At 49.1% G+C, this 22,236-nt stretch overlaps 1 protein-coding gene across 1 annotated transcript in view; it reads left to right on the forward strand.

The window, feature by feature from the left end:
- The first annotated feature begins 6,473 nt into the window (after positions 1-6,473).
- LOC120244098 (dihydropyrimidinase-related protein 2) overlaps positions 6,474-22,236 on the forward strand; it is a 76,013-nt gene continuing 60,250 nt past the window's right edge. Inside the window, exons 1-3 of the mRNA XM_039250438.1 lie at positions 6,474-6,794; positions 10,199-10,287; positions 11,947-12,131. Of these exons, the coding sequence (XP_039106369.1) occupies positions 6,756-6,794; positions 10,199-10,287; positions 11,947-12,131 (313 nt within the window). The 5' untranslated portion in view covers positions 6,474-6,755. The remainder of the gene's footprint in view (positions 6,795-10,198; positions 10,288-11,946; positions 12,132-22,236) is intronic.

Raw genomic sequence — 22,236 nt, forward strand, 5'->3', positions numbered from 1 at the left:
AAAAAAAGCAGAAGTGAACAAATGCCCAAAATACTTCCAATTGTGATCATTGCTGTTGAGCTGCTGAGATAGGGAATGTGGTGGATGTGGGGGCAGGCTTCAGATAGGGTGGTCAGGGAGATTCTCCCTGAACAGGACATGGAAGGGTGAGAAGGAGCCGTTTCTGCAGCAATCGGGAGAAAGGGACACTGGCAGCAGCAGGCCGCTATGAGGAAATGAGGTAACAGAAGGAAACCAGGGTGTCATGGAGGAGGCTGGGAGGGCGGGATGAAGCTGGGAAGGAAGACCGTCTTAACAGGCAGTTTGCATTTTATTTATGCAAGCAGCCCATCAGGGTCTTTCTCTTTTAGATCAGAGGTAGCATTTTAAGGGTTCACTGGTCACTTAAAGGTTGGTGTTCATCTATTCTGGTTACAACGAAAGGAGAGCTGGTCCCTGACAGAAACTGAGTCCTGGGGCGCCTGAGTGGCTCAGTCGGTTAAGCGTCCAACTTCAGCTCAGGTCATGATCTCACGGTTCGTGGAATTGGGCCCCACATGGGGCTCTGTGCTGACAGCTAGCTCGGAGCCTGAAGCCTGCTTCAGATTCTGTATCTCCCTCTCTCTCTGCCCCTCTCCGACCCTCTCCTGCTCCCGCTGCCTCTCTCTCTGTCAGAAATAAATAAAAATATTAAAAAAAAAAAAAGAAGCTGAGTCCTGCTGGGAGATGAGGAAAGAGAGATGGAGCATTAATTTTGGGACGAGGGGAAGTGTCTAAGGAATGCAGGAGGACTTTGGAGCCTCGAGTGGCAGCTGAGGATTGTGAGAGGGGTAAAGAAAGAGCAGACCACCTACACCTGCCTCTTTCACAAGGCAGGTCCTGGTTTCTGCTCCAAAAGTACTTTATCATTTAAAGACCTAGCCCCTTGGGCTCTGGGGTCACACAGACCTGGATTAGAATCCTGTTCTCACTCTTGCATGTACCTGGTAAGACCTCCCTAGTAAGATTTTGGGGGAGGATTACAGAAGCATTTGGTGCTTTACAGAGACCTCAGTAGGTGCCCAATAAATGTTAATTGCCTACTACTGACTACATAACCAGTGTTGTACTAGAAGTCGATCAAGTGGAGAGATAGTGGGACTCTATCACTCTTTCATAAGACGTCCCCACAGGGTAAAGGGCAGGGCCACCCATGTACTTTGGGGAGTGGGGAAGGTCCTGGGTCGGCCTGAGACCTGAGGGTTAGTCTCTGTTCTCTCACCTTACTCTTCTGTAAAAAAGCAGGATGTAGTGGACTAGTGGCTGGAGGTGAACTAGTTTAAAAACATCCTTGGGGCACCTGGGTGGCTCAGTCGGTTGAGCATCCGACTTTGGCTCAGGTCACGATCTCAAGGTTTGTGGGTTCGAGCCCCACGTCGGGCTCTGTGCTGACAATTAGCTCAGATCCTGGAGCCTGTTTCAGATTCTGTGTTTCCTGCTCGCTCTCTCTCTCTCAGAAATAAATAAAAAAATAAAAAACAAAGTACACCGTTAAAAAAAATTAAAAGTTGATACATTTTAAAAAGAAAAACATCCCTAGGCCTTACTAATCTCTGAGGATTCTAATCAGGAAGTCTGAGCCGGGGCCCCAGGTGATTGCAAAGCAGAGGCAAAAATCACTCCAGGAGCCCTGGGACAAGGCCCTTTCCTGGTCCTGAGTCACGCGCCAGAGGATGGAAGGGACTAAGAACGCACTCTCCTCATTCACCACCAGAGGGCGGGCCTGAGGCATGACGGCCAAAACAGGATGCTGTCTGTCTCCAGCTCCCACACAAAGCCCCCAGTGGAAATCTGTAGTGGCACAGAGGATGATGTGCAAGATAGGTCAGGAAGGGGCCATAAGAGGAGAAAGCCAAGAGCTACTAGAGTCTGAAGTGCATGCTTTCCTCCGTGTCTTGCTTTCCTCTGTCTGATAGCACCAGCACCGATGAGCCTCTTGTCTTCCCCCCATAAGGGCTTCATCAAGATGCTTCCCCAGTCCCAGCTGCATTGACCAATACTCTTTCCAGTGCTGGAAAAAGCAGCACCTGGCTCAGAGGGCCAGTCACATCCACCCTCATGGGTCACCACTCCGTAACCCTGGGTGATGCACCCACTGGAAAGGCTTGGATCCGTTGGCCCTTGGCTGTTCCTTTTCAGGCCACTTCAGGGTCATGCACACAAAGGAAACAATTGTTATGGCCTGAGTCAATCTGCAGAGAAGGAGGCGTCACTTCCAGCTCTAGTGTCCTCATCAATGCCCTTAGTTTTTGGCAAGGAAGAATTCCAGTACCTTCTTGTTACCACTGCATTAATTTTAACCTCCGCTGCAGACTGCAATTGAGACTGTATCCCTTGGCCTCAGTACTGCAGCAATGTGGGGACCTGGGGTTTTCTCATCTTTGCCACGTCTGGGATCCGCTCTTCCCGTCAAAATTTATGCTTTGGAGTTTCCCTACTCTGTGACATCTTGAGCGTTATACTTCCGCAGAGGCCCGGGGGGGCCAGAGGAGCAGAAAGAGCTACTGCAGCTTCCCAAAGGGGGGAGATGAAACCATGCGCCATGGTGGGGCCTGGTCCCAGACAGGACACGTACTGTGCAGGGCGCTGAGGAACTGAAAGCAGCCAAGTCACCCTGCGGCGCCCTAGTGACAGGCCTTCATCTCCCCACCCCCAGTTCCTGGCAGTTTGTAGGACTCAAACGTCTTAAAAATCCTGATTGGGTGTCATCACTTGTACATCTAAAGCCCCCACCCTGTCAGGCCCCGTATGGGGGAAGACGGGGGTGGGGGTGGGTAAAGAGTTCTGAGTCTCTGTGAGGTCAGACTTTCAATGGAAGGAAAATCCTGCCACCTCAATATGGTATAGGTGAGAATGGTATTGTGTAGGTGGTAGGATGTGATAAAGGGTATTATGCAGGCACATACAGAGAATAACGGAAGAATGGAGAAAAGAACGATCTAAGAAGCTAGTGCTGAGCAAAAAATGACTCGAAGACGCCTTGTATGATTCCGGAGTTGTATGCACTGGGTGCTCTCTCTCTCTCTGTATTTTTCTCAGGCTCGGTGGTACGTGGCAGCTCTGTTTAGGGGGACGCCTTGCTTAAAATTCAGGCAGCTACACCTACACAAGGAATAATGAGTTGCGTTAGAACAAGGTTCCCTTGCAGTTTCCAGGACTTGGAGGAGAGAAGGAAGACCCAGCAAGGCGACAATGCTAAGAGAAAGGCTGAGTTGGGGATTTTGTTGACATTAAACCTCACCATGGCAGTGGCATGGAAGAACCTTTTTTTCTTGCAACGATAGCATTTAGTTATATATCAAACATGGAGGACCCCTGCCATGGATCTGGCAGGGTACTGGTCACTGGAGAAAAAGAAATGCAAGGCTATTAGGTTTTAGGAGTCATGCTCTGATAGAAGAAATGGACAAGTAATCACAATATGGAAGGATGTGTTTCAGGAGAGGTGAATACAGGACGTTGGGCTTAATGCGTAAGGGGGTGAGAGGGAAGCAGATTTCACTGCAGAGGTGACCTTCAGGCTCACTTTTAGAGGAAGGGTTGAGGGAAAAGGGAGAGAGGTAAAGGGAGTAACACAGGGCAGGGGACGGATCTGAGAAGGCACATGGCCTCAAAGGGCAGCGTGTGTGTATTGGTGCATGTCTGCATGTACTCCCCAGTGTGGGGATGTGGGGTGGGTGTCAAGGGAAGGGAGGTAAAGCTGCAGAAAAGGCCGTGGTCAGAGACTGATATGGAACCTGGTAGAATGCTCGTTGTTCATGTTTGAAATGCATTTAATATTTTAAAAGTTTAGAAAAATCACATCTGAGAATAGGCTAACATATTTGGTTTGGAGATAATGATGTGTAACTTAACAGGAGTTTTGAGTGTTTATCTAAAGATAATGTGAAAAAATAGTGCATGTTAGCAAGTCTGTTGGTGCAGAGTGGGTGGAAAATTCTTCCCCACCCCCTTTTATTTTTCTGCATTGCACTGAGCAGTAAGAATGGCAAGAAGTGCAGATTGCAGACAGATCTTGTCCTTGGCCAGTTAAAACTATTTGGTATCTTTGTGCCAAATACTCTTAAGCTCTAGTCAGAACAGACAAATCAACTTACACCTGAAATCTTTGGAGATGTATAAGTGGAAATATCAATTATCATGGGCTCATATCGATGGCTATTGAAATAAGGCTAGTGCAAGTAAGACTGACAATAAAAGCTCTTGCTTTTATTACAAAGCAAAATATTCAATGGCAAATCAGAAAATAACAAGTTATAGTCCAGTCTGTTAAGATCAAACGCTTCAGGAGCAGGAGCGTGTAACAAGAATAATAATTTAATTACAAGTCATTTTGTTTTAAATTAATTTGTATCTCCTTATTTGCTGGTTTGTCAAGTGGTATTTTTTCTCATGAATAGGACACTTCTCCCCACCCCTGTTGGAAACTACAGCTGGCTTTCAGTGGCAGGAGGGCACATTTTAGCTTTCTCAGACTTGTGACTTTAACCCTTACAGGCTTACACCGAAAGCTGCTGACATCAAGTCACTTCGCTCTTAGCACATCACGCGGTTGGGAGGGAAGGGGGGAGTGCTTCTACTTTATTTTCAAGATGCACAGCTAATTGGAACTTGAATGAATTAACCATCCATGACGCTTTGCTGCATGCCCCACAGCTCCTTTCTGGGAATTTAGAATTGATCAGAATAGAAGCCAAAGAGTACTTACATCTTTTGGACAGACAGATAACCATCCAAAATGGCCAGATGCAGAAAGACATTGGAATGTGGGCCCATAGTAGCCCTAGGATTATTTTTTCTTTATCTGGCTAATCTTTGCTGAGCAGGTATGAGCCAATTAAACGGATTTTTTTTTTCATGGCTGCCTGATGCCCTAGATTATGGAAGGATTCGATCTATTGTTTGATCTCAAGTAGAGAAACCCAAAGCCTTGGGCCTGCCCAGATGTTTTAGCCATTGTACCTGCCTGCGCAACATCTCCGAAGACATGACACCTGGTAGACCCCTCGGGATCAACTGGACTAGTTTACTTCGCCCACAGGAATTCCCCAGTCTGAATGCCACTGCATGATTTGGACCGGCAAAGCTAAGGGGTTCCAGGCCTGTTCAATTGCCAGCGCCAAGAAGAGAGGCCTTGAACGCCGTTTGAATCGTGACTAGTATCTGGGGAAAAAGAGTCGCCTATTAACTCTGATTCCAGACGTTTTCTTATGACTCAGTTTCCCTTTCTTTGGGGATATAAGATCTTTTCATTCCTCTCCTGCTTCTCCACAGTTCGTCACCTCTCTTGGTCCCATTGTGTGATGTGGGGGCCCATCTGCAGCACTGTAAATCCTTTGGCACTGTAATCTCAAGTTTTTCTTCAACAGATCTGCAGGCGCCGGTGAAAAGCGCCCCTCTAATCCCCCAAAGGGCTGTGGGTAGGCGTGACTGCTAAGGAGAGCAGGGCAGCAGCCCGGGCCTCCAACGGCTGCCCGCAGGCCGTAAAAGGCTTTCAGGGCGTGGTCTCCTGTCTCCCCGCTCCAGCAGCCGACCGAAGCCTCCCCGCGGCCTCCCTTCCCTGCTCTGGGTACTGAGGGCTTCGGCCTCGGCTGCCCGCCGCCAGGCCACGGAAGCCTGCAGCCCGGCGCCCGCCCTCGGGCTAGCTCCCCTCCCGCGGCCCGCCCCGCCTCGCCCTGACCGGCACCCCCAGGGAGCCCGGCCGCGCGCCCGACGCCCCCGCGCCGCCCGGCTCGCAGGCCAGCGTCCAGCCGTCCCTTTTCTCCGGGGCTGGGCGGCGGACGGGCGTGGCCGGCGCGGCGGCGCCGCGAGCCCTCCCCGCCCTTCTCCCTTTCCCTCCGCTTGCTGCCATCTGAATTCCCCGTCGACTCCTGGGCGGGGGCCGAGCGAGCCTTCGCGAAGGGCGAAGGCAGCGGGAGGAGGGCCCGGGCGCCCCTCCCGGGCGGCACGGCGCCGGCCGGCGGTGCAGTCGCGCGCTCGCCGCCAGCAAAGCCATTGGCTCGGCGCAGTCACCCCACGCGGGGCTGCAGCAGCGGCCTCCGCGGATTGGCGCGCGGGCGGGCATCCAGCGGGGCGCGCGCGAGCGGGTGCGTGCCGCACGGGCTGCCGCGAAGCCCACCGTCTCGGAGCTGGGCTCCCCCGGCCCGTAAAGCCCACCCCTCCATTGTCCTCGAGTTGCTGATGCTGCATTTGGGGCGGCAGCCAACTACAGTCTCCGACGCCGGGGCCCAAAGAAAGGGCGCGAAAGGCGCGCTCCCAACTCGGGCGCACGCACCGACCGCCGACCTCGGCAGCACACTGCAGCAATTCGCGCTCTCGCGCCGCTCCCCTCCCCGCCTGTGCTCATTTGCATATCCTACGATTGTGGCCAATCAGGGCTCGTGTCTCTCGAAGCGGATGGCTTTTGCCTGAGAGGAAAGGGAGTGGCTGGCGGCGCATGCGCCGCGGTGGCCGACTTGAACCGAGGCTTTTATTGCTGTAGTTTATTTCCACCCCTTCCCTCCTGTTCTCTCTCTCTCTCTTTCTTTTTTTTTCCGCCCTAGCTGGGGCTGTGTTGGAGCAGAGGAAGAAAGAGAGACAGAGGATTGCATTTATTCCTTAACGTTCTTGAAATCTGCTATCACCAAGACCAGCTAAGCGGTTGCATCCTTTTCAATCCTGCAAAAAAATCCCATCTCTTTCCCGGCAATTTTTGCTTTAAAGCTGTCCTCTTGAAATTATTTTTTCCCAGGAGAGAGATGTCTTATCAGGGGAAGAAAAATATTCCACGCATCACGGTGAGTTTGGTACTTGGGAAGTCTGCGGTCGGCCCGCAACCTTTTGTGGCAAGGAACATACACGGAATTTTTTTAAAGGAGGAGGAGGAAGTGGGACCCAACTTTTCATTTCTTCTTGTTGCTGAAGAAGGCTATTGTGGTGGGAGACGCAATCGTATAGAATTGTAAGCTATATAATTTGTAAGGCATTAAAATAGGAGCGTAAGTGCGTTAAGAACGTCTTAGGTAGCGCGCCAGATCCGCTGTATCCTTTTATTGTCAGCGCGAGATGCTGCAGTGCTGGCCTGCGGGGTGTAAGCAAATGGATGCCAGATTGAATATGCATGGTTGGAGCTCGGATATTGTTCTCCGGGTTGCGTGCTGCGAGGCTGGACTCCAGGAGCTGGCTGGGGGAGATGGAGGAATGGATTCTCTCTGCGCCTCCCGCCCCCACCATCAAGGCTTTCTGGAGCCTTCCTCCGGCTCCTTAGAAAAAGAAGCGGGTTTCAGCCTGGAGGCGTAATGACAGCAGAGGGATGCTGGAAAGGGCTGGGAGTACCGGGATGATGTGGAAACTGGAAGAAAAACAGGGACGCGGTGATGAGCAGAGGAGGGTGGGGGGCCAGGCGTGGGCTTTTTGTTGATCAAGACTGGTTTTTTGGTGACCCTTTAGGCTTCCTCGCCCTCCGGTTTGGGGCTGGAACCCTGGCAGGGCTCTGGGCTCGCGTTCTTGTGCCTTTCTGCCCCTTCTGCAGCCAAGGAGGCGTCTGTGTTGGCGCATACAAAGCGGGCTGGGAGGGTGGGCGTTGGGGACAGCGCGGAGCCCGGCTCGCGGAGGTAATGGCGCTGCGCGACGCGCGGAGCAGATGGCCGGGCCTGGCTTCGGCCAGACAATGATCGCTGCGGCCGGAGGTGTCGGCGCAGTTTGGGGCCTGGAGTTGTTCGTTCGTAAATCACGAGGAAAAAAACCCGAAACATCTAAGCGATGAATTTGCGATGCCTCGGGGATGAACACAGGTTCTTGCTTTCACCGCTCTCCTGCCCCCTCCCTCTCCCCATCTTTTACTGGAGAAAATCTCACCAGTACTAGCTCTCTACATCCCCAAATGAAATCCCGGGGAGAGAGGAAGGCGAGGGAAATTCATTGTTATATAATGATGTGCAATTGCAGTTGGCCAGCTGATTGCTGGGTAGACCCAGGGCTGAGGCAGAGATCGAAAGAATCCTTGTAAACTCAAGATGCGTTTAGGGCTGGATATGAGGGCGCGCTTTGGCTCTGGTTTCCTTAGCCACAGACACCCCGGCTTCCTCTGGATGCACAAGGGCACACCCATCCGCAGGAGAGAGACGTGGAAACAAATGCACAAGGGAGGGGGCGTGTGCTCAGGAGGATTTTATAGGATGAGCCCAGCTGTGCTAAAGAGAGGGTGGATACGGGCTTCTTGAAGGTCCAAGACCCAAGATCCCAAAGGACCGGGCTTGGGGAGGAGGGGGTGGGTGGAGAAGACCCAATGGTTACGTCTTCCCAGCTCTGGAGGCAGGAGTCTGGGGAGTGCGGGTGGGGGGCAGAGTTGCCATAAGCCTCAAATAATTTGTTGTCTTCGTAAATGAAAAAAGCAGTTTGGTTTTGCCAGTGTGGGGAGAAAAATTTAGAAGCAAACAAGATCTTTTTTTTTTTTAAAGAGCGCCCCCTCCACCCCTAAAAAAATCTGGTTACATTATCTTAGGATCTATAGCATGGTTTCCCTCCCTCCATCATCACAGCCAGCATCTTACGTAAGAAGCTTTCTGGAGGGCACTCGAGTGGAGGGGCTGTGATGTTTCATTTTTTTCTTAGCATGATGTTGGCTCGGGGATTCGCAATGATGGCTGGGACAGGTACCGCAGTGACTAAGGGCTTCTCCCTGCCTCCCAGGAGAGGTTTATCCTGTCATTGCTGGGTACTGGGGGGAAGGGGGAAATCATCTTAGGCAGAGAAAAGTCCACTGGATCAGGCGGCCTATGGCAAGTGGCTTAACCTCTCAGCCTCAGTTTCTTTATGCCTCAGGGGAATAAGAATCTGGCCCCACCTACCTTTCAAATTTGTTTTGAGGCTTTGGTGATTTAGGGTACCTGACAAGTATTTTGTAAAGGTCTTTACATTTACCCTACACAAGTGTAGGAATTATTGACTGCTCATTCCCATTTGACTTTCCAAAGTCAAGGATGATGTACCCTACAGTGTACAAAATTAAAATGATTTTACTGTTTTTCATTATGTTAGAGAAAAAATAAATACTTTCTATACCCAGCTGTGTGTGCATTTATGTGTAACAGTATCTTTTTCCCCCCTAGGTATCTAGCAGCTTATATGTTTATTTTCATTGTTTGTTTATTTATTCTCCCCATATATATTTTTTAAAGATTTGCTATACTTTTCTGGTTTTGGTGGGTGCTAAGTATAAATAGCACTTACTAAGAATATTGGTTTGTAACTGAATTTTAAGTTAACCACCATCAAAATGAATGTCATCCTCTGACGCATATTAAAAGGGTGGTCTGTGGTTCAACTTGTAACCAATTCTGGGATAAAGCAGGTGCATATGCACTGAATACAGGACTTTAATATTCCATTCCATCAACAGCGTTTGGGATAGAGAGGAGTCACAACGTACCATTTCTGTTGAATTCCTGGCCCTTGTGTGCTGCTTGTCATATATAATTGTTTGCAACAATTAAAATACAAATGCATCAACAATGTAGATTTTGGAACTTGCCATTTCATCTTCTTTATCACAAAATTTTACATTTTTCTTAACAGCCTAGTAGTTAAAGTGGTGTGTCTTTGAAGTGTTCCCCCACCCCGCCCTTTGTTACAATTGATGTGATTCACCTCAAAGATAAAAAGCAAATACAAAGAACATACTGAAATGAAACTTTGCTGTGGTTGAACGACGTGTGTTTGTGTAGAGGATCCCATGACAACAGACTTGGTTAATTTTTCCCGACACAAACCATGCCAAGAATTGACTTCCTTGCATGTGGGTGTATTTTTTTTTTTTTATGAAATTTAGCCCAAAGCCATTTAAAAAATATTGTCTTCTTTATCTGACACATTTTCACTGTTCTTTAAAGAGAGAGTGGTAGGCATTCTTTTATTTTCTCTCTCTCTCTATTCTTTTAGTGGAAAGAGATAGTTTTTGTTTTGGTTTGGTTTGTTTTTAAACCTAGAATAAGCTTTGAACTTTTGCCAGTATGTTCTGACTCATCAAGTGATGAATAGGTTGTCACATCAGGTTCACCTCTGTCGCTGAACCTTTTCAAAGTTGGCTCATTTTGAGCGGCTCTTTTGAATGGTGAAAAATGTGTCCTTAGCTCATTGTCTTGGTACTAACGTACCTCATAGGTCAGGTATGTATTGTGACCTTATGACTTCTTTGTTTCAGAGTGATCGTCTTCTGATCAAAGGAGGTAAAATTGTTAATGATGACCAGTCATTCTATGCAGACATATACATGGAAGATGGGTTGATCAAGTAAGTGTAACACATTATAGAGACAAATTTGTGTACTCTCCAGTATTCCCGTGCATGACCTACAGTTCACACATGTGGCATCAAACTTGAGTGACCTCACAGACTGACTCACTGAGGATCTGTTCAAGCTCATTTGGATTGGTGAAAATTAGTGAACTTGAAAACTCAGGTTTAGGGAATTTAAAGGCACAATCAAACGCACACCCATTTCCTTATGTGTTATGTAATTGACTATTTTAACCGAGGTGACACAGTATCTTCCTGTTGCCAGCTTAAATTCTTGTTTCTGATCTAGTGAATATAATAAAGGTTTTCCTAGAATGTAGTTGTTTGGGTAGATTGCCCAATCAAAGGCACAAGCTTGGCATCCAGCCCCCTCTATCTAGATAACACATCTGCTCTCTTAATTAAGCATCCAAGTTACTGGGGCCAAAGGCCACCAAATGAATTACCAAGTAACAGACAAAGTACTGCCTCATCCTAAGGGAATTTTAGGTTTCATTCTTTAAGGGGCAACAAAAGGCAAATAAGACTGCCCTTGTGTTTATTGTATATTGTGTTACAAAAGGGAAACAACAGAGGGTTAAGTGAGCTGAGTACATACCACTATCTTCCTGCCCTCCTGACTGGGAGAGCTCGCAGAGCCCTAGAGAAATAGCACATCTGTTTAAAGACAAACACTGTAGCAAATGACATCTTTTAATAAGCAGCATTCATCAAGTGCTAGCCCCAAACCAGTCTGGAGGAGTGGAAAACTGGAGTGGACGGGTCTGTTGCCTAGAAACTCACACCCTGATTTATGAACTTAAACTAGGTTTTAACATTTCCCATTTAATGTTTTCTCCATGTGTGTTTGTGACTTCTCTGCTCCAGGCTCTCAAATAGCATGACTTTCATTTTCCATTTCCCTTCCAATTAGAAGGCAGCGTGATGCTGGCCTAGAAGTGAGCAACCCTGTGTGCTATTTTTAGTCCACACTAATTTGTTTTAGAACTTTATCAACTCCTTGATTACGTTTTCTTTCTGAAAAAAAAAAAAAAAAAAAACTGGTAGAAAGATGTGGCAAAAGTGTTTTTTGAAAATTGGAAATGAATCCATGACCCTCAATGGAATATTAATTCTGTTGGTCCTTAGTATCTTGAGTTGTTGAGCACGTGCATCCAGATTTTTAAATAGTTGTAATCATAATGTTCACTTTCCTTTTTCTTTTGTTTTTTTCTTTTTTTTCCCCTTATTTTTGCTCTACTGCCACCTTTCCACCCCTGTTTTCTCAGTGTGGAAAATAAATGTAAGGTGCAACCAGGTCTGAAGTAAAACTGCTATACGATAATTAGTTCAACTGTGTTTTACAGAGAAAGTGTTGTGGAATTTAGGTAAATATCTTGGGGCCTTGTAATCATTTGATCTTAGGGGTTTTCTGGCAACTAAACCCCTTCAATCAGGGCGTCCTGGTGCTTTATTTAAATTTTGTTTTGTAGTATGCTCTGCTTTCTTGGGGCAAAGACTGGGGACTGCACATATTACAAATATTAATAATAATCCAAAAAGCCTACAGAACCTAGGGAAGGATAATTTATGGCTTCGTGAAATGTCTATCAGAGCCCATTTGATTCGAGGATGGTTCATTTATAACTGTTATCACCCATCCTGTTTATTCAGGCAAATAGGGGAAAACCTGATTGTGCCAGGAGGGGTGAAGACGATCGAAGCCCATTCTAGGATGGTGATCCCCGGAGGGATTGATGTCCATACCCGCTTCCAGATGCCTGACCAAGGAATGATCTCCGCTGATGACTTCTTCCAAGGCACCAAGGCCGCCCTGGCTGGGGGAACCACCATGATCAGTAAGATAGCTTAAAAATAATCATCTTGGAACTTGGGAACCATTATCATTTGAAAACAAGTCATTGTTGTTTCGATGCTTTCCTTCTCAAAGTTGCTGGACTGAGCAGTGGATTGGGGGTGGGGGAGGATCCACCTAAAGGGGAGGGGACCGGCCAGCCATTTGTCACGTTTCCTTGTCAACAAGTTCAAATGAGCTGTTCATTTGAACTTGAGAATATGATGCTAGAGAATTTGGATAGGACACAAGGAACGGCTTCTTGCTTTCTCCGCTTGAACTTTTGTCTTCCTTGATCTGAAAATGTGATGATGGTGGTTAGTTTAAAAACATTGCATTTGGGGTAATTGTCAGAGCTGTCAGTTTTAAGCCTCTGCTCATAAGTATTTGATTTTGGCTTTTAAACGGTTCATGAGGGTACATCTTCTGGGAATGAAGAGGGGGTGTCGCAAATGAAGTGCTGAAGCAGGAACCTGTATTCCACTGCTAAGAAAATCAAATGGGGGGAATAGTTCCTGGTCCGGGTTTGACAGAAATGAAACTGGGCAGTCCTCCTTCAAGAGGGGCTGACTGATATTGTTAATTTTCATTTAGATAGGAAAATTGCTGGCACCCAACAGCAAGTGTCCTTTGTACATTGCTCCCAATAATTTATGCTTTTTATTCAGCCAAATCTAAAGTATATGTTCTGGAGTCATAGCATGTGTGTTCAAAGTTAGCTTGTAGAATGTCAGTTTCCAGTGTGCTTAATGATGCCCCTGTGACAGATATTATTTTGGTTTTGAGGAGGTGGGTATGCTACACGATGGCCCATCAGACACATATATAAAAAACAAACCAAAAACCAAAAAATGTTTATCTAATAGTGAAAGTAAATATACAGTCCATCTTCAAAACTTACGGTTCAATTCAGAAGAGGGTTAAAGTAGAAAGAACTTAGCTATTTTGGGCTTTAGAAAAACCTACCTTACTGCTTGTTTTTCAGAATAATGTTCTTTTTCCTTGTAACTTCACAGTCTGTCTCTCAGCCTCCTTGTTTCTACTCTACCGCTTAGGTGAACCTTGCCCGCTGTCCCCTCCTAGTCTGAGTGCCCCTACATTTTACATTGCACTTTCTGGTTCTTCTCTCGGTCCAGGTCTTCAGAGTGTCTGAAAGATCAGGGACCACTCTCTCCTGGTTCAGCTTTCTAGTCACAGAGCCTTCAGGTTTAAGCCTCGTTTTTGCTGCACACATTGCCTTCTAACCTAGTGGGAGCCATTTTCAAGGGCATGGGGGCGGGGATCCTCCACACACTGCTCAGTACCCTGACCTACTGGAGGGGCTGCCATTTTGTCAGTTGTGTCTGTTAGCCCTCCCTTGGCACCAGTGGGCACTGCTGCCCCTCCTCCAGGGCCAGCTGTGCAGAGCCACACTGGAGCTTCGAGAAGCACAGACTGCTTGGGTGTCTGCCTGCAAGGTCACGTCAAGGCTATAATCTGCCTCTGTTTGAGCTCATATGAGGTCCTTGTGGGCCCCCACGTTGGTAACAGAGTATTAATAAGGCACAAATAATGTTTCCTGAGTGAGGGGTCAGGAATGTCTCTCAGTGGAGGGGTTGCCAGGCGGGAGCCCTCCATGGTGGAAATGCCATCACCCAGGAGCCTACCATTGTGGTCTCCCTCCAGAACTGACTTGCCGTGTGACTTTGGACAAGCCCTCTCACTTCGCGGGCCTGCTCATCTGTACACTGAAGGATTTGCACGAGCTGACCCTGGATCTCCCTTTCAGCTCCCACATTTGGTGATTCACCGAGCTCAGACTGCCTGTATTGAGTGCACTTCGCCCAACCAGTGCATAAAAACTGTTTTCTCTCAGACTTCCTTGAAACACTCCCCCCACCCCCTTCTGTTTTCTCCTCTCCTACATCCCTGAATGTGCCTTTCAGTCCTTACACTTGACCCATTCTTTGCCCCCCCCCATTCTGTTTCTTGTCCCTTCTCTGCTTTCCCACCCCCCACCACCTTCACTATGAGGGCACATGCCTTCCTGCTGATGACCTGACTTCCTCTTTGACCTTCTTCCTTCAGCAGCAGTGGGCTTCCTTCCCTTCATTCTAGGTGGGCTCCTTTTGAGCAGGTAAAGGGACAGATCCACAAGTCCTGCACCTGGCCCAGTTGAGGGGCGTGCAGGAACAGTCAGCAGATGGCTTTATGGCAGATAAGGGTGAAGGAGAAGTCAGACTGCCTGCCCTACACAGTTGGGCAGAATGTGATCATATTTTTAAAAAAAAAGTTTTCTTTTTAACATTTATTTATTTTTGAGAAACAGAGCGTGAGAAAGGGAGGAGCAGAGAGAGAGGGAGACACAGAATCTGAGGCAGGCTCCAGGCTCTGAGCTGTTAGCACAGAGCCTGATGTGGGGCTCGAACACACAAACCATGAGATTGTGACCTGAGCCGAAGTCGGAGGCTTAACCAACTAAGCCACCCAGGTGCCCCAGAATGTAATTGTATTTTAATGTAGGGTTTGTGTTGCAGTCAGTAAGGCTAAAAAGCAGGGGGATTTAATGAGCAAACCCCAAGGAATGAAAGTAATCAAGAGGTGACAGGGCTGTGATCAGAATTGTCACACCCCAAACTCCACTGCTTTTATAGCCTGAGAAAAATATTAACTGCCCTTGCAAATAACCACCCATGGTTACTGACCTCTATAGAATTCCCACTGGCCTGCCCTTCCCTCAGGAAGCAAGTGGGAGTAATACAGGTGAGGAAATCAGGGTTTTTTTCTGCCTGCTGGTCACACATTCTGCATTGCTTCAGAAAAGCACGCTTCATGGACACAGAGTTTTGCAAAGAGGGAGAGCTAGCTTAATGTGACTTGGTTGGTTCCTGTGGCCTGCTCCTTCAAGGAAATCGCAGCTTCTTAAAGGAGTATTGAGGCCAAAAAGAAATGTTTAGAGCACCGGACTTTTCAGGTGAAACCTTGCAGAGGCAAGCCCTTGAAGTTAATGGGTGCACGGCTGCCCACACACCTTCCTCCCATCTCTCTGAGTTTCTACAAGCCTGTTCCCGGGACATGCCCTTCAGTGCGCTTCTTGGGTCTGTCTGAAACTGTACAGCCCAGGGTGGAAGATGTAGCTGCATAGTCCAAGTTAAAAAGGGAGGTGACAAGTCAGCAGCAGAAAATAATATTATTGCCATCCAACAGAGCCTCCCATTGAGAATGGCACAACGGGAGCTTTGTAAGGGGCCCTCCGTGCAGGAAAGACAGAATGCCCTTTGCCCTTTCCACCCAGTGGTGTGTGGGCGGAGCCTCCAGACAGGCACTGCGCACCGGGTGGAGACCAGCCGAGGGGTCACAGAGGTGGCAGGGCTGCTTCTTGGGGAAAATGCTGCTGGATTCCTGGGAGCGTTAACGATCATCAGAGTCAAGAGCCCAGCATCTTAATCAGGAAGAAACATATAGGAATGGTTGCCTCCATTTTATAGAGGGCAAGTCGGAGGCCAGAGAGAAGGGCATGACTTGCCGACGCTTATCCTGTGCATTGGTGTTTGTGGTGGGTGTGGAAAACACACCTGCAGGGCTGACTTCCCCACCTGCTAGCTGTGTGTCCGACTTTAAGCCTCAGTGGCTTCATCTGCAGAATGGGAAAAGTTGTTTCATGGATGGACTTGGAGACACGAGGACGGTGCCTGGCCCATAGTTAACACTCAGATGTGGCTAAGTAACTGTCATTCCGTCCGTATTAGGTGCCGGCAACCTCTCATCTCTGTAGAGACCCCTTCTCAATCTCTACTTTTGTAGAGAGCCAGAGAGAAAAGAGACTGAAGCTGCAGGAGGGAACAGGGCTTCCCCAGAGCATGGCCGGCAGGTTGTGGACCCTGGTGTCACCTGCATGCATTGGAAGCATTCAGCCTCCTGATCCCCACCCAACATATCTAAGCAGAGAGCGTGGTGGTGGCACCTGTGAACCTGTGTTTGAATCTGGTGATTGTCACGTGCCCTTGAGCTGTTCGAAAGTATGGATGTCAGGGGTCCACGCCAGATCTCTGGATTCCAGATGTCTGATGACCAGGACCCACACTGCAGAGAAGACTGCCTGACTGTTGTTTCTGTTCACTTGAACTTGAGGCTTTCCCTGGAGGGGGGAGCCCCCGCACAACACTGCAGCAGAAGCAGGACAGGACTTGAGCACAGAGAAGGGGAGGACAGACTGCTGCTGCAGGCCTGGAAGAGGCCTCTGAGCTCTGAACCTGTCACTATCTAGACGGGGCTCCGTGGAGGTGCCAGGGGCAGCTATCTCCAGGCATCCCCACCCTCATCTCCCGTTGTCCTGCCTCTCTTCTGGCGCCCAACCCCAGAGACAGCCAAAGTCATGGTTATTCTGGCTTGAACCCACAAAGTCACCCTGTGCTGCACTGAGTGAATTTTGTCTGTCTCTCATCTCTTGCATCCATTCTGTTACTACCACTGATTCACACCTTTGCTGTTTGTGCTGGACGTTTGCCCCCGCCTTCTGAGGAGTCCCTGCGCCTCTGGGATCCCATCTCTGCAGCATGCGCATCTTCTTGCAGCCCTCAGCGGCCCAGAGGATGCAGCTCAAGCAGCAGAGTGCTCCATGCCTAACCCGGTCCTGCTGCCCCAGTCTGAACCCAGATATTGTCACCTTAGCCAAGGGACACCCTTACCTTCTTTTCTTTGCCTCCAGGAATCGTTACTACCCTTCAACGCCCAGCTAGGTGTCACCTTTGTCCCAGAGTTCCCCTTCTCAGACCCCTTCCCTGCAGTCTTTCGCTGCTTCTTTGTGCCTCAGCAAACATGGGCTTTTTATCCCAGGGCCCTTAGGACATCCTTCCTGTGTTACATTATGATCAGGGCTCCTACCTCTTTCATTTCGGTATTCCCCACTCCCCAGCCGTGGCTCACCCCTCAGGCGTTTCATTGATGCTTCCAGTTGAATGAATGAATGAATGAATGAGTGAGTGAGTGAATGGAGTCACTAAGGACACTTGGTTTCCTGCTTCCTCTGAGGCTGAGGCCAGAGGACTGAGAACCTGGGGCTGGGTGAATATGTCCGGTGTCCATCCACTGTGGTCACCTTGACCGACGGAGCCGTCTCCTCAGCGGTGCCCCTGCGTCTGCTACTCCAGCCCCTCAGCTGGGAGAGGGAGGTAGGAGAGGAGAAATCGGGGCCCATGTGGTCAGGGATGGCTTCCCCTCCCCCTCTGCCTGGATTGTTCTTTCAGGAGGAGGTGGGGTCGCATTTCAGGCGGTCATCTTGTGAGAGGACTTGGCTTCAGCTCACAGGGTCAGGTCTGCTTGAGAAATAGCCCTTGAGCCCTGTGGCAGATGCAGTGGTCACTCCCTGACACCCCTGGACATGGCCCAGCTTCTTTGGGGGGGTCTCGCCCGTGAGGCAGTGAGGCCTGCCATGAAGGCGAGGTGGCTTCCCCTGGCCCCGCTAGCTGGGCTTTCCTCAGGAGACGTGGCTCCGAGTGTCACTGTGGTACATCCACCGCTTGTCATTTTTTCATCCATGTGGCATTTGGGTTTGCTCCCTGCTTCTGTTGAGTATACATGTGTGAACACACACACACCATAATGTGAATTGTCTGTAATTGATACCTTGATTATTCCCTTTGCATCATTCATTTGACTCGGGTTAGAAAGTGTTTACAGAAAAGGCCGACCACATCAGACTGAAGTTTCAAAGTCCAGGACCAGAGTCATGGCCACAGAATCGGCCCGTGGCCTGGCGATTAGAAAGCCACGTTAGCTGAGGGGCTGTCGGTGCGGGCTCTCCCTGTCTGCCGCTTGCATTTCACCGGGTCCAACGTGGGCAAGGTTGCAAGTGTTGCCTAAGGATGTGAGTGCCTTGGCCAGCCGACCCCGTGGGCCTTGGCCTGCCCAGGTGGCAGCCTGCGGATTGCAGCCACGAATGGCCCGATTGGAAGACTCCGTCTACTCCCTGTAGTATTTTGGGCTGATCACCTAATACCTGCTGCAGAGCAGAACTGGGGGAGGGAGTGAGACTGATGAAGCATCCCAAGAAATCGCACAGCTCTTCCTTGAAGGCCCGCACACTCATTTTGGCTAAATGCCTTTCTTGTGAAGGAGGCCGTTGGGTTGGGCTCCACCAGCCAGCCTGTTGGCCCTGTGAGGTTTAGGATAAGGCCCCTCCAGGAGCAGGGATGTTCCTGTTTGGGTGCCTAAGTCCCATGTCGTGGACGTTGCGGCAGCTATCTTAATCTCCTCGGGAGTGCTTGCTCGCTTCTGGTTCTCAGAGCTGACAGGTACGACTTCCGAAATCATCCCCGGCCACACGGGTTGGGCCTTCACCTCTTGAGAAAGCACCTGTATCCTCCCTGACTCGGTTCTGCCTCTGCCTATGGGTGCTGCACACAGAGCTCGGTGAGTCTCAGTCCTCAGATGCTCCCAGAGCCAATTCTCTACCTTCCCCTGGAGCGAGATGTGTAGACTTTTGGGAGCTTCCTATTGATCCTGTTGCCCACAATGACAGCTTGAGCCAGACAGGGTAGCTAGCGAGGGAAGTGGGAATGTTGAAGGTCTTCCCAGTCTTCAGATGTGAGGGACAGGCTTCAGGGGTCAGCATCCAGCAGGCTCAGGGCTCCATGTAGCTGAATAACAGACACAGGCTCAGGGCTCCATGTGGTATCAACGACACAGATGCCCAAGGGCACACTTTTTCTGTGTCCTGGCTCGGTGCACTGGGCAGAGACTTCTGGAGCATACAGCTCATGCCCTAACCATTTGCTTACAGCCCCTAGCATCTGTGGAAGCTGCCTCTGCTGGCTGCTGGTAAAGAGCTGAACGAGTCTGGACCGAAATCTGGACCAAGTTGCTCCTTCTACCTTGATGGCTTAACATTGTTCTGGGATGACTCTTTTCATGTGAAATCCTGCATGGACAGCCTTCCCTCCTCCCTTCTCCCTCCTCCCAACCCCCACCACCTGGCAGACAAGGCTGTTGAGGGCAGAGCTGCTCTGGCTGGAATGGTGGGCCGTGGGAGAGCCCAGGTCCCAGCTCCTCGTTCTTACTGTGCTCCTCATCTTGGCAGCCCCTCTGCCTCTGGGGAATCCTAGGGCTTAGGGGAGCCAGGCAGGAAAGCACCCCATTCCATCCCTGCCTTCCCCATTGCTCCCACGTTAAGTTGTCTGGGGGAAAAGATATTTAGTAAGAAGGGATGTACCCACTTTGTCATTTAAGAAAACTAACCACACTGTAAGTTTTGGGTGGTTTTGTGTAACACACCTCCTTCTGTTCAAGACAGGAACTGGGACAGAGTACCCATGTCATTTTTCCCTTTCTAGGTTTGCAGTGGTTTGCTTTGCTTTTCATGAGAGCCAGTAATAGGCTCTCATGTAATAGTGTTGACCAGTAATAGGTCAACACTCTGTCCCTGTTTGAAAAGTTAATGATACGCCGTGTTTGAAAAGGAACAATGACTGTCTTAGGGAGTGGTTGGCCAATGTGTCTGCGTTTTCCTACCTACCATTCATATTTCTGGCCACAGATCACTCCTTGACTTCTTTCCCCCTTTTCCTCTTTGAGAGGACCTCCGTATTTCTTCTTGGAAAATGATTATTTCTTTCTTTGGTTTTTGAGGGCTCTGCCTCTGACTTTCTGTTCTTGATGGGTGAAGCCATTTACCCAGATGTCTTGCTTTTAGTCCCTCTTAAGTGCCACGGTAATGATAAAGGGGAATTGCAGTGAGTAGAAATTAGAGTTCTTTCTGGTTAACCCACTTGGGAGGCAGCTTTCTTTGAAAGTGACTAAATGTTCCCCTAATGATAGAGAGGAAGCGGTGGGGGGTTGGGTCTCTGTGGCTGAGGTTGCCTACACAGGGAAGGGAATTTTGTTGCAGGGATCCAGGGCAGTCGTTACTAACCTCGATTGCACCCTAGAATACCCCGGGGGAATTTTCACAAACTACAGAGACCAGAATGTCTGACTTAATTGTTCTAGGTGGCTTGGGCATTAGTAGTTTTTAAGGTGACCGCTAAGGTCAAGAGCTATGGATGGATCTGGGTGCTTTTTCCAACAGTTGGTTTTCGGCCGAAACCGAATGAACGTCTGCCAAAGTTTTCTAAAAGCTGGAGGTGCCCTCTGCACTCTCTTCTCTGCTGCATCCTGTCCTCTTTTTTTTTTTTTTTTAAGTTTATTTATTTTGAGAGAGAGAGAACATGCATGAGCGTGGAGGAGGGCAGAAAGAGAGGAGAGAGAATCCCAGGCAGGCTCTGCACGGCAGATATGAGGCACCATCTCAAACCTCGAGATCGTGACCTGAGCCAAGACCAAGAGTCAGATGCTCAACCGACTGAGCCACCCAGGCGCCCCTGTGTCCTGTCCTCTTAGTGAAGGGAGGGGGTGGAGGATTGCACTGTCATGACCTGGGGTGGGTGTGTTCTGTAGCCAAGCGCCCTCCAGAAACTTATGAAACAGGGTTGTACTCAGCTCGTGTCACCAAGAAGGGCCTCCTCCTTCAGTTGTTGTCCTTGGGGTCCTGGAAGGATTGTACTTGGCTAATGCCCTAATAGGGTACCGGTTAGGACTTGGAGGAAGTGGTGTGGGAGGTGATGAGCAGGAATAAGGCCAAGGGGTGGATGGGAGGGAGTACCGAAGGCAGAGTGAAGCTCAGATGTTGACTGGTGTTGTGTCCCCAGCCCTGTGGGCCACCTGCTGTGCTGGTTTTCCCTGAGAAAACCCTACTGTCTTTAGGTCGAATCAATCGTGTTTATGACCTAATCTCCCTCTAATGATAGGTCAGAACTGGAATCCTTCCTTGTGGGGAGCCTGGGAGGGAAAAATCAAAAGAACCTGATAATAACATAGAATCATAGACTCTTAAGGCAACCATTCAGATTTTCTGTCCCAGCCTCTGTCTCCCAGCTGGAGGAAATTTACAGGGCCTTGCTTCAGAGGACAGCCCAACAGGGCAGGGGTGGGCAGCTCCAAGGAGCCTGAGATCTCCGTTTAGTTTCCCTTTCTAGCACTTGTTGCTTGCATGGGATCATGGGATCCTTTAGTTCTAGACGACAGTTTCCACTTCTGTAACGCGGGGACAGTGCAGCCCTGTTTTGTGTGGTTTTGTGCAAAGTAAGAGAGGTTGTCTGCGGCATACTATTTAGAAATGGTTATGGAACACTTTTGGCATATGTGTGACTCAACTGATCTATCTACCTACCTACCTATTTTCTGTCTGTCAGTCTGATCGCTGTACCTGTCTTTCTGTCTCTTGTTTATCTCATCTCTCATTTCTATATGTGATTTGTCATCATCTGTCTAGTGTGTGTATCTAGCTATCTACACTCCTCTCTAGCATCTAGAGAAATCTGTTACTTGTCTAATCCATCATGCAATCTAATATCTACCAACCTGTCCATTGGTCAGTCTGTCTGTTCATCTGTTCATCTGTCCTGTTCCAAGGGTGCAGCCACATGCCCGCTGATACCAGGTGGGTTATCTCCCTTTGCTGCCACTTGGTGAGTTCAAGACTTGTTTTATCTTCGAGCCCCAGAAATGGAGTTAGTGTTCTGAACAGAGCAGGAAAAACAACGGTATGTATGTGTGTATCTAGAGGGAGCCCTCTAAAATGCCTTCTTACACACAAATTTAAAATTTTACTTTTGATGTCCCTCCTCTTCAAGTGATTGCTGGAGAATTTGGGGCTTAAATTTCTTGACAACACACTCCGCCCCACAGATGCAAAATGATGTCACCAGGAAATAGCCCGTCAAGTCAATAGCTCTTGCTAGATTTGAATTTTCAGCCAAAACAGGAATTCAGACAAGGCCGACTTTGTCATCGATTGTTCCCATTGCTGTTTCTTGCAGTGGATTGATTACCATCTCTGCAAGGAGGTTTGCATTCCTTCCTGTACCTGCTCAGGTCTCTCCCTTCCTGCAGCTCACCGAGCTCCCCGGCACAGCCTGGAATCATGCTTCTGGCTGCAGTGGTGACAAATACCTCCCCAGAGGGTGTTTCACCTAAGGAGGGATTTAGTCATCTGGGACGCAACACTCGCAGAGCGTGGTAAGAGAGTTTGGGCAGAATGCTGAGCTCTCTCCTCTCTGGGCAGGTGTGTGTGGTGAGTGACCCGTTGGTGACAT

This window comes from Hyaena hyaena, unplaced genomic scaffold, assembly GCF_003009895.1.
Source record: "Hyaena hyaena isolate Hyena2069 unplaced genomic scaffold, ASM300989v1 scaffold_370, whole genome shotgun sequence".
NCBI classification, from domain to species: Eukaryota; Metazoa; Chordata; class Mammalia; order Carnivora; family Hyaenidae; genus Hyaena; species Hyaena hyaena.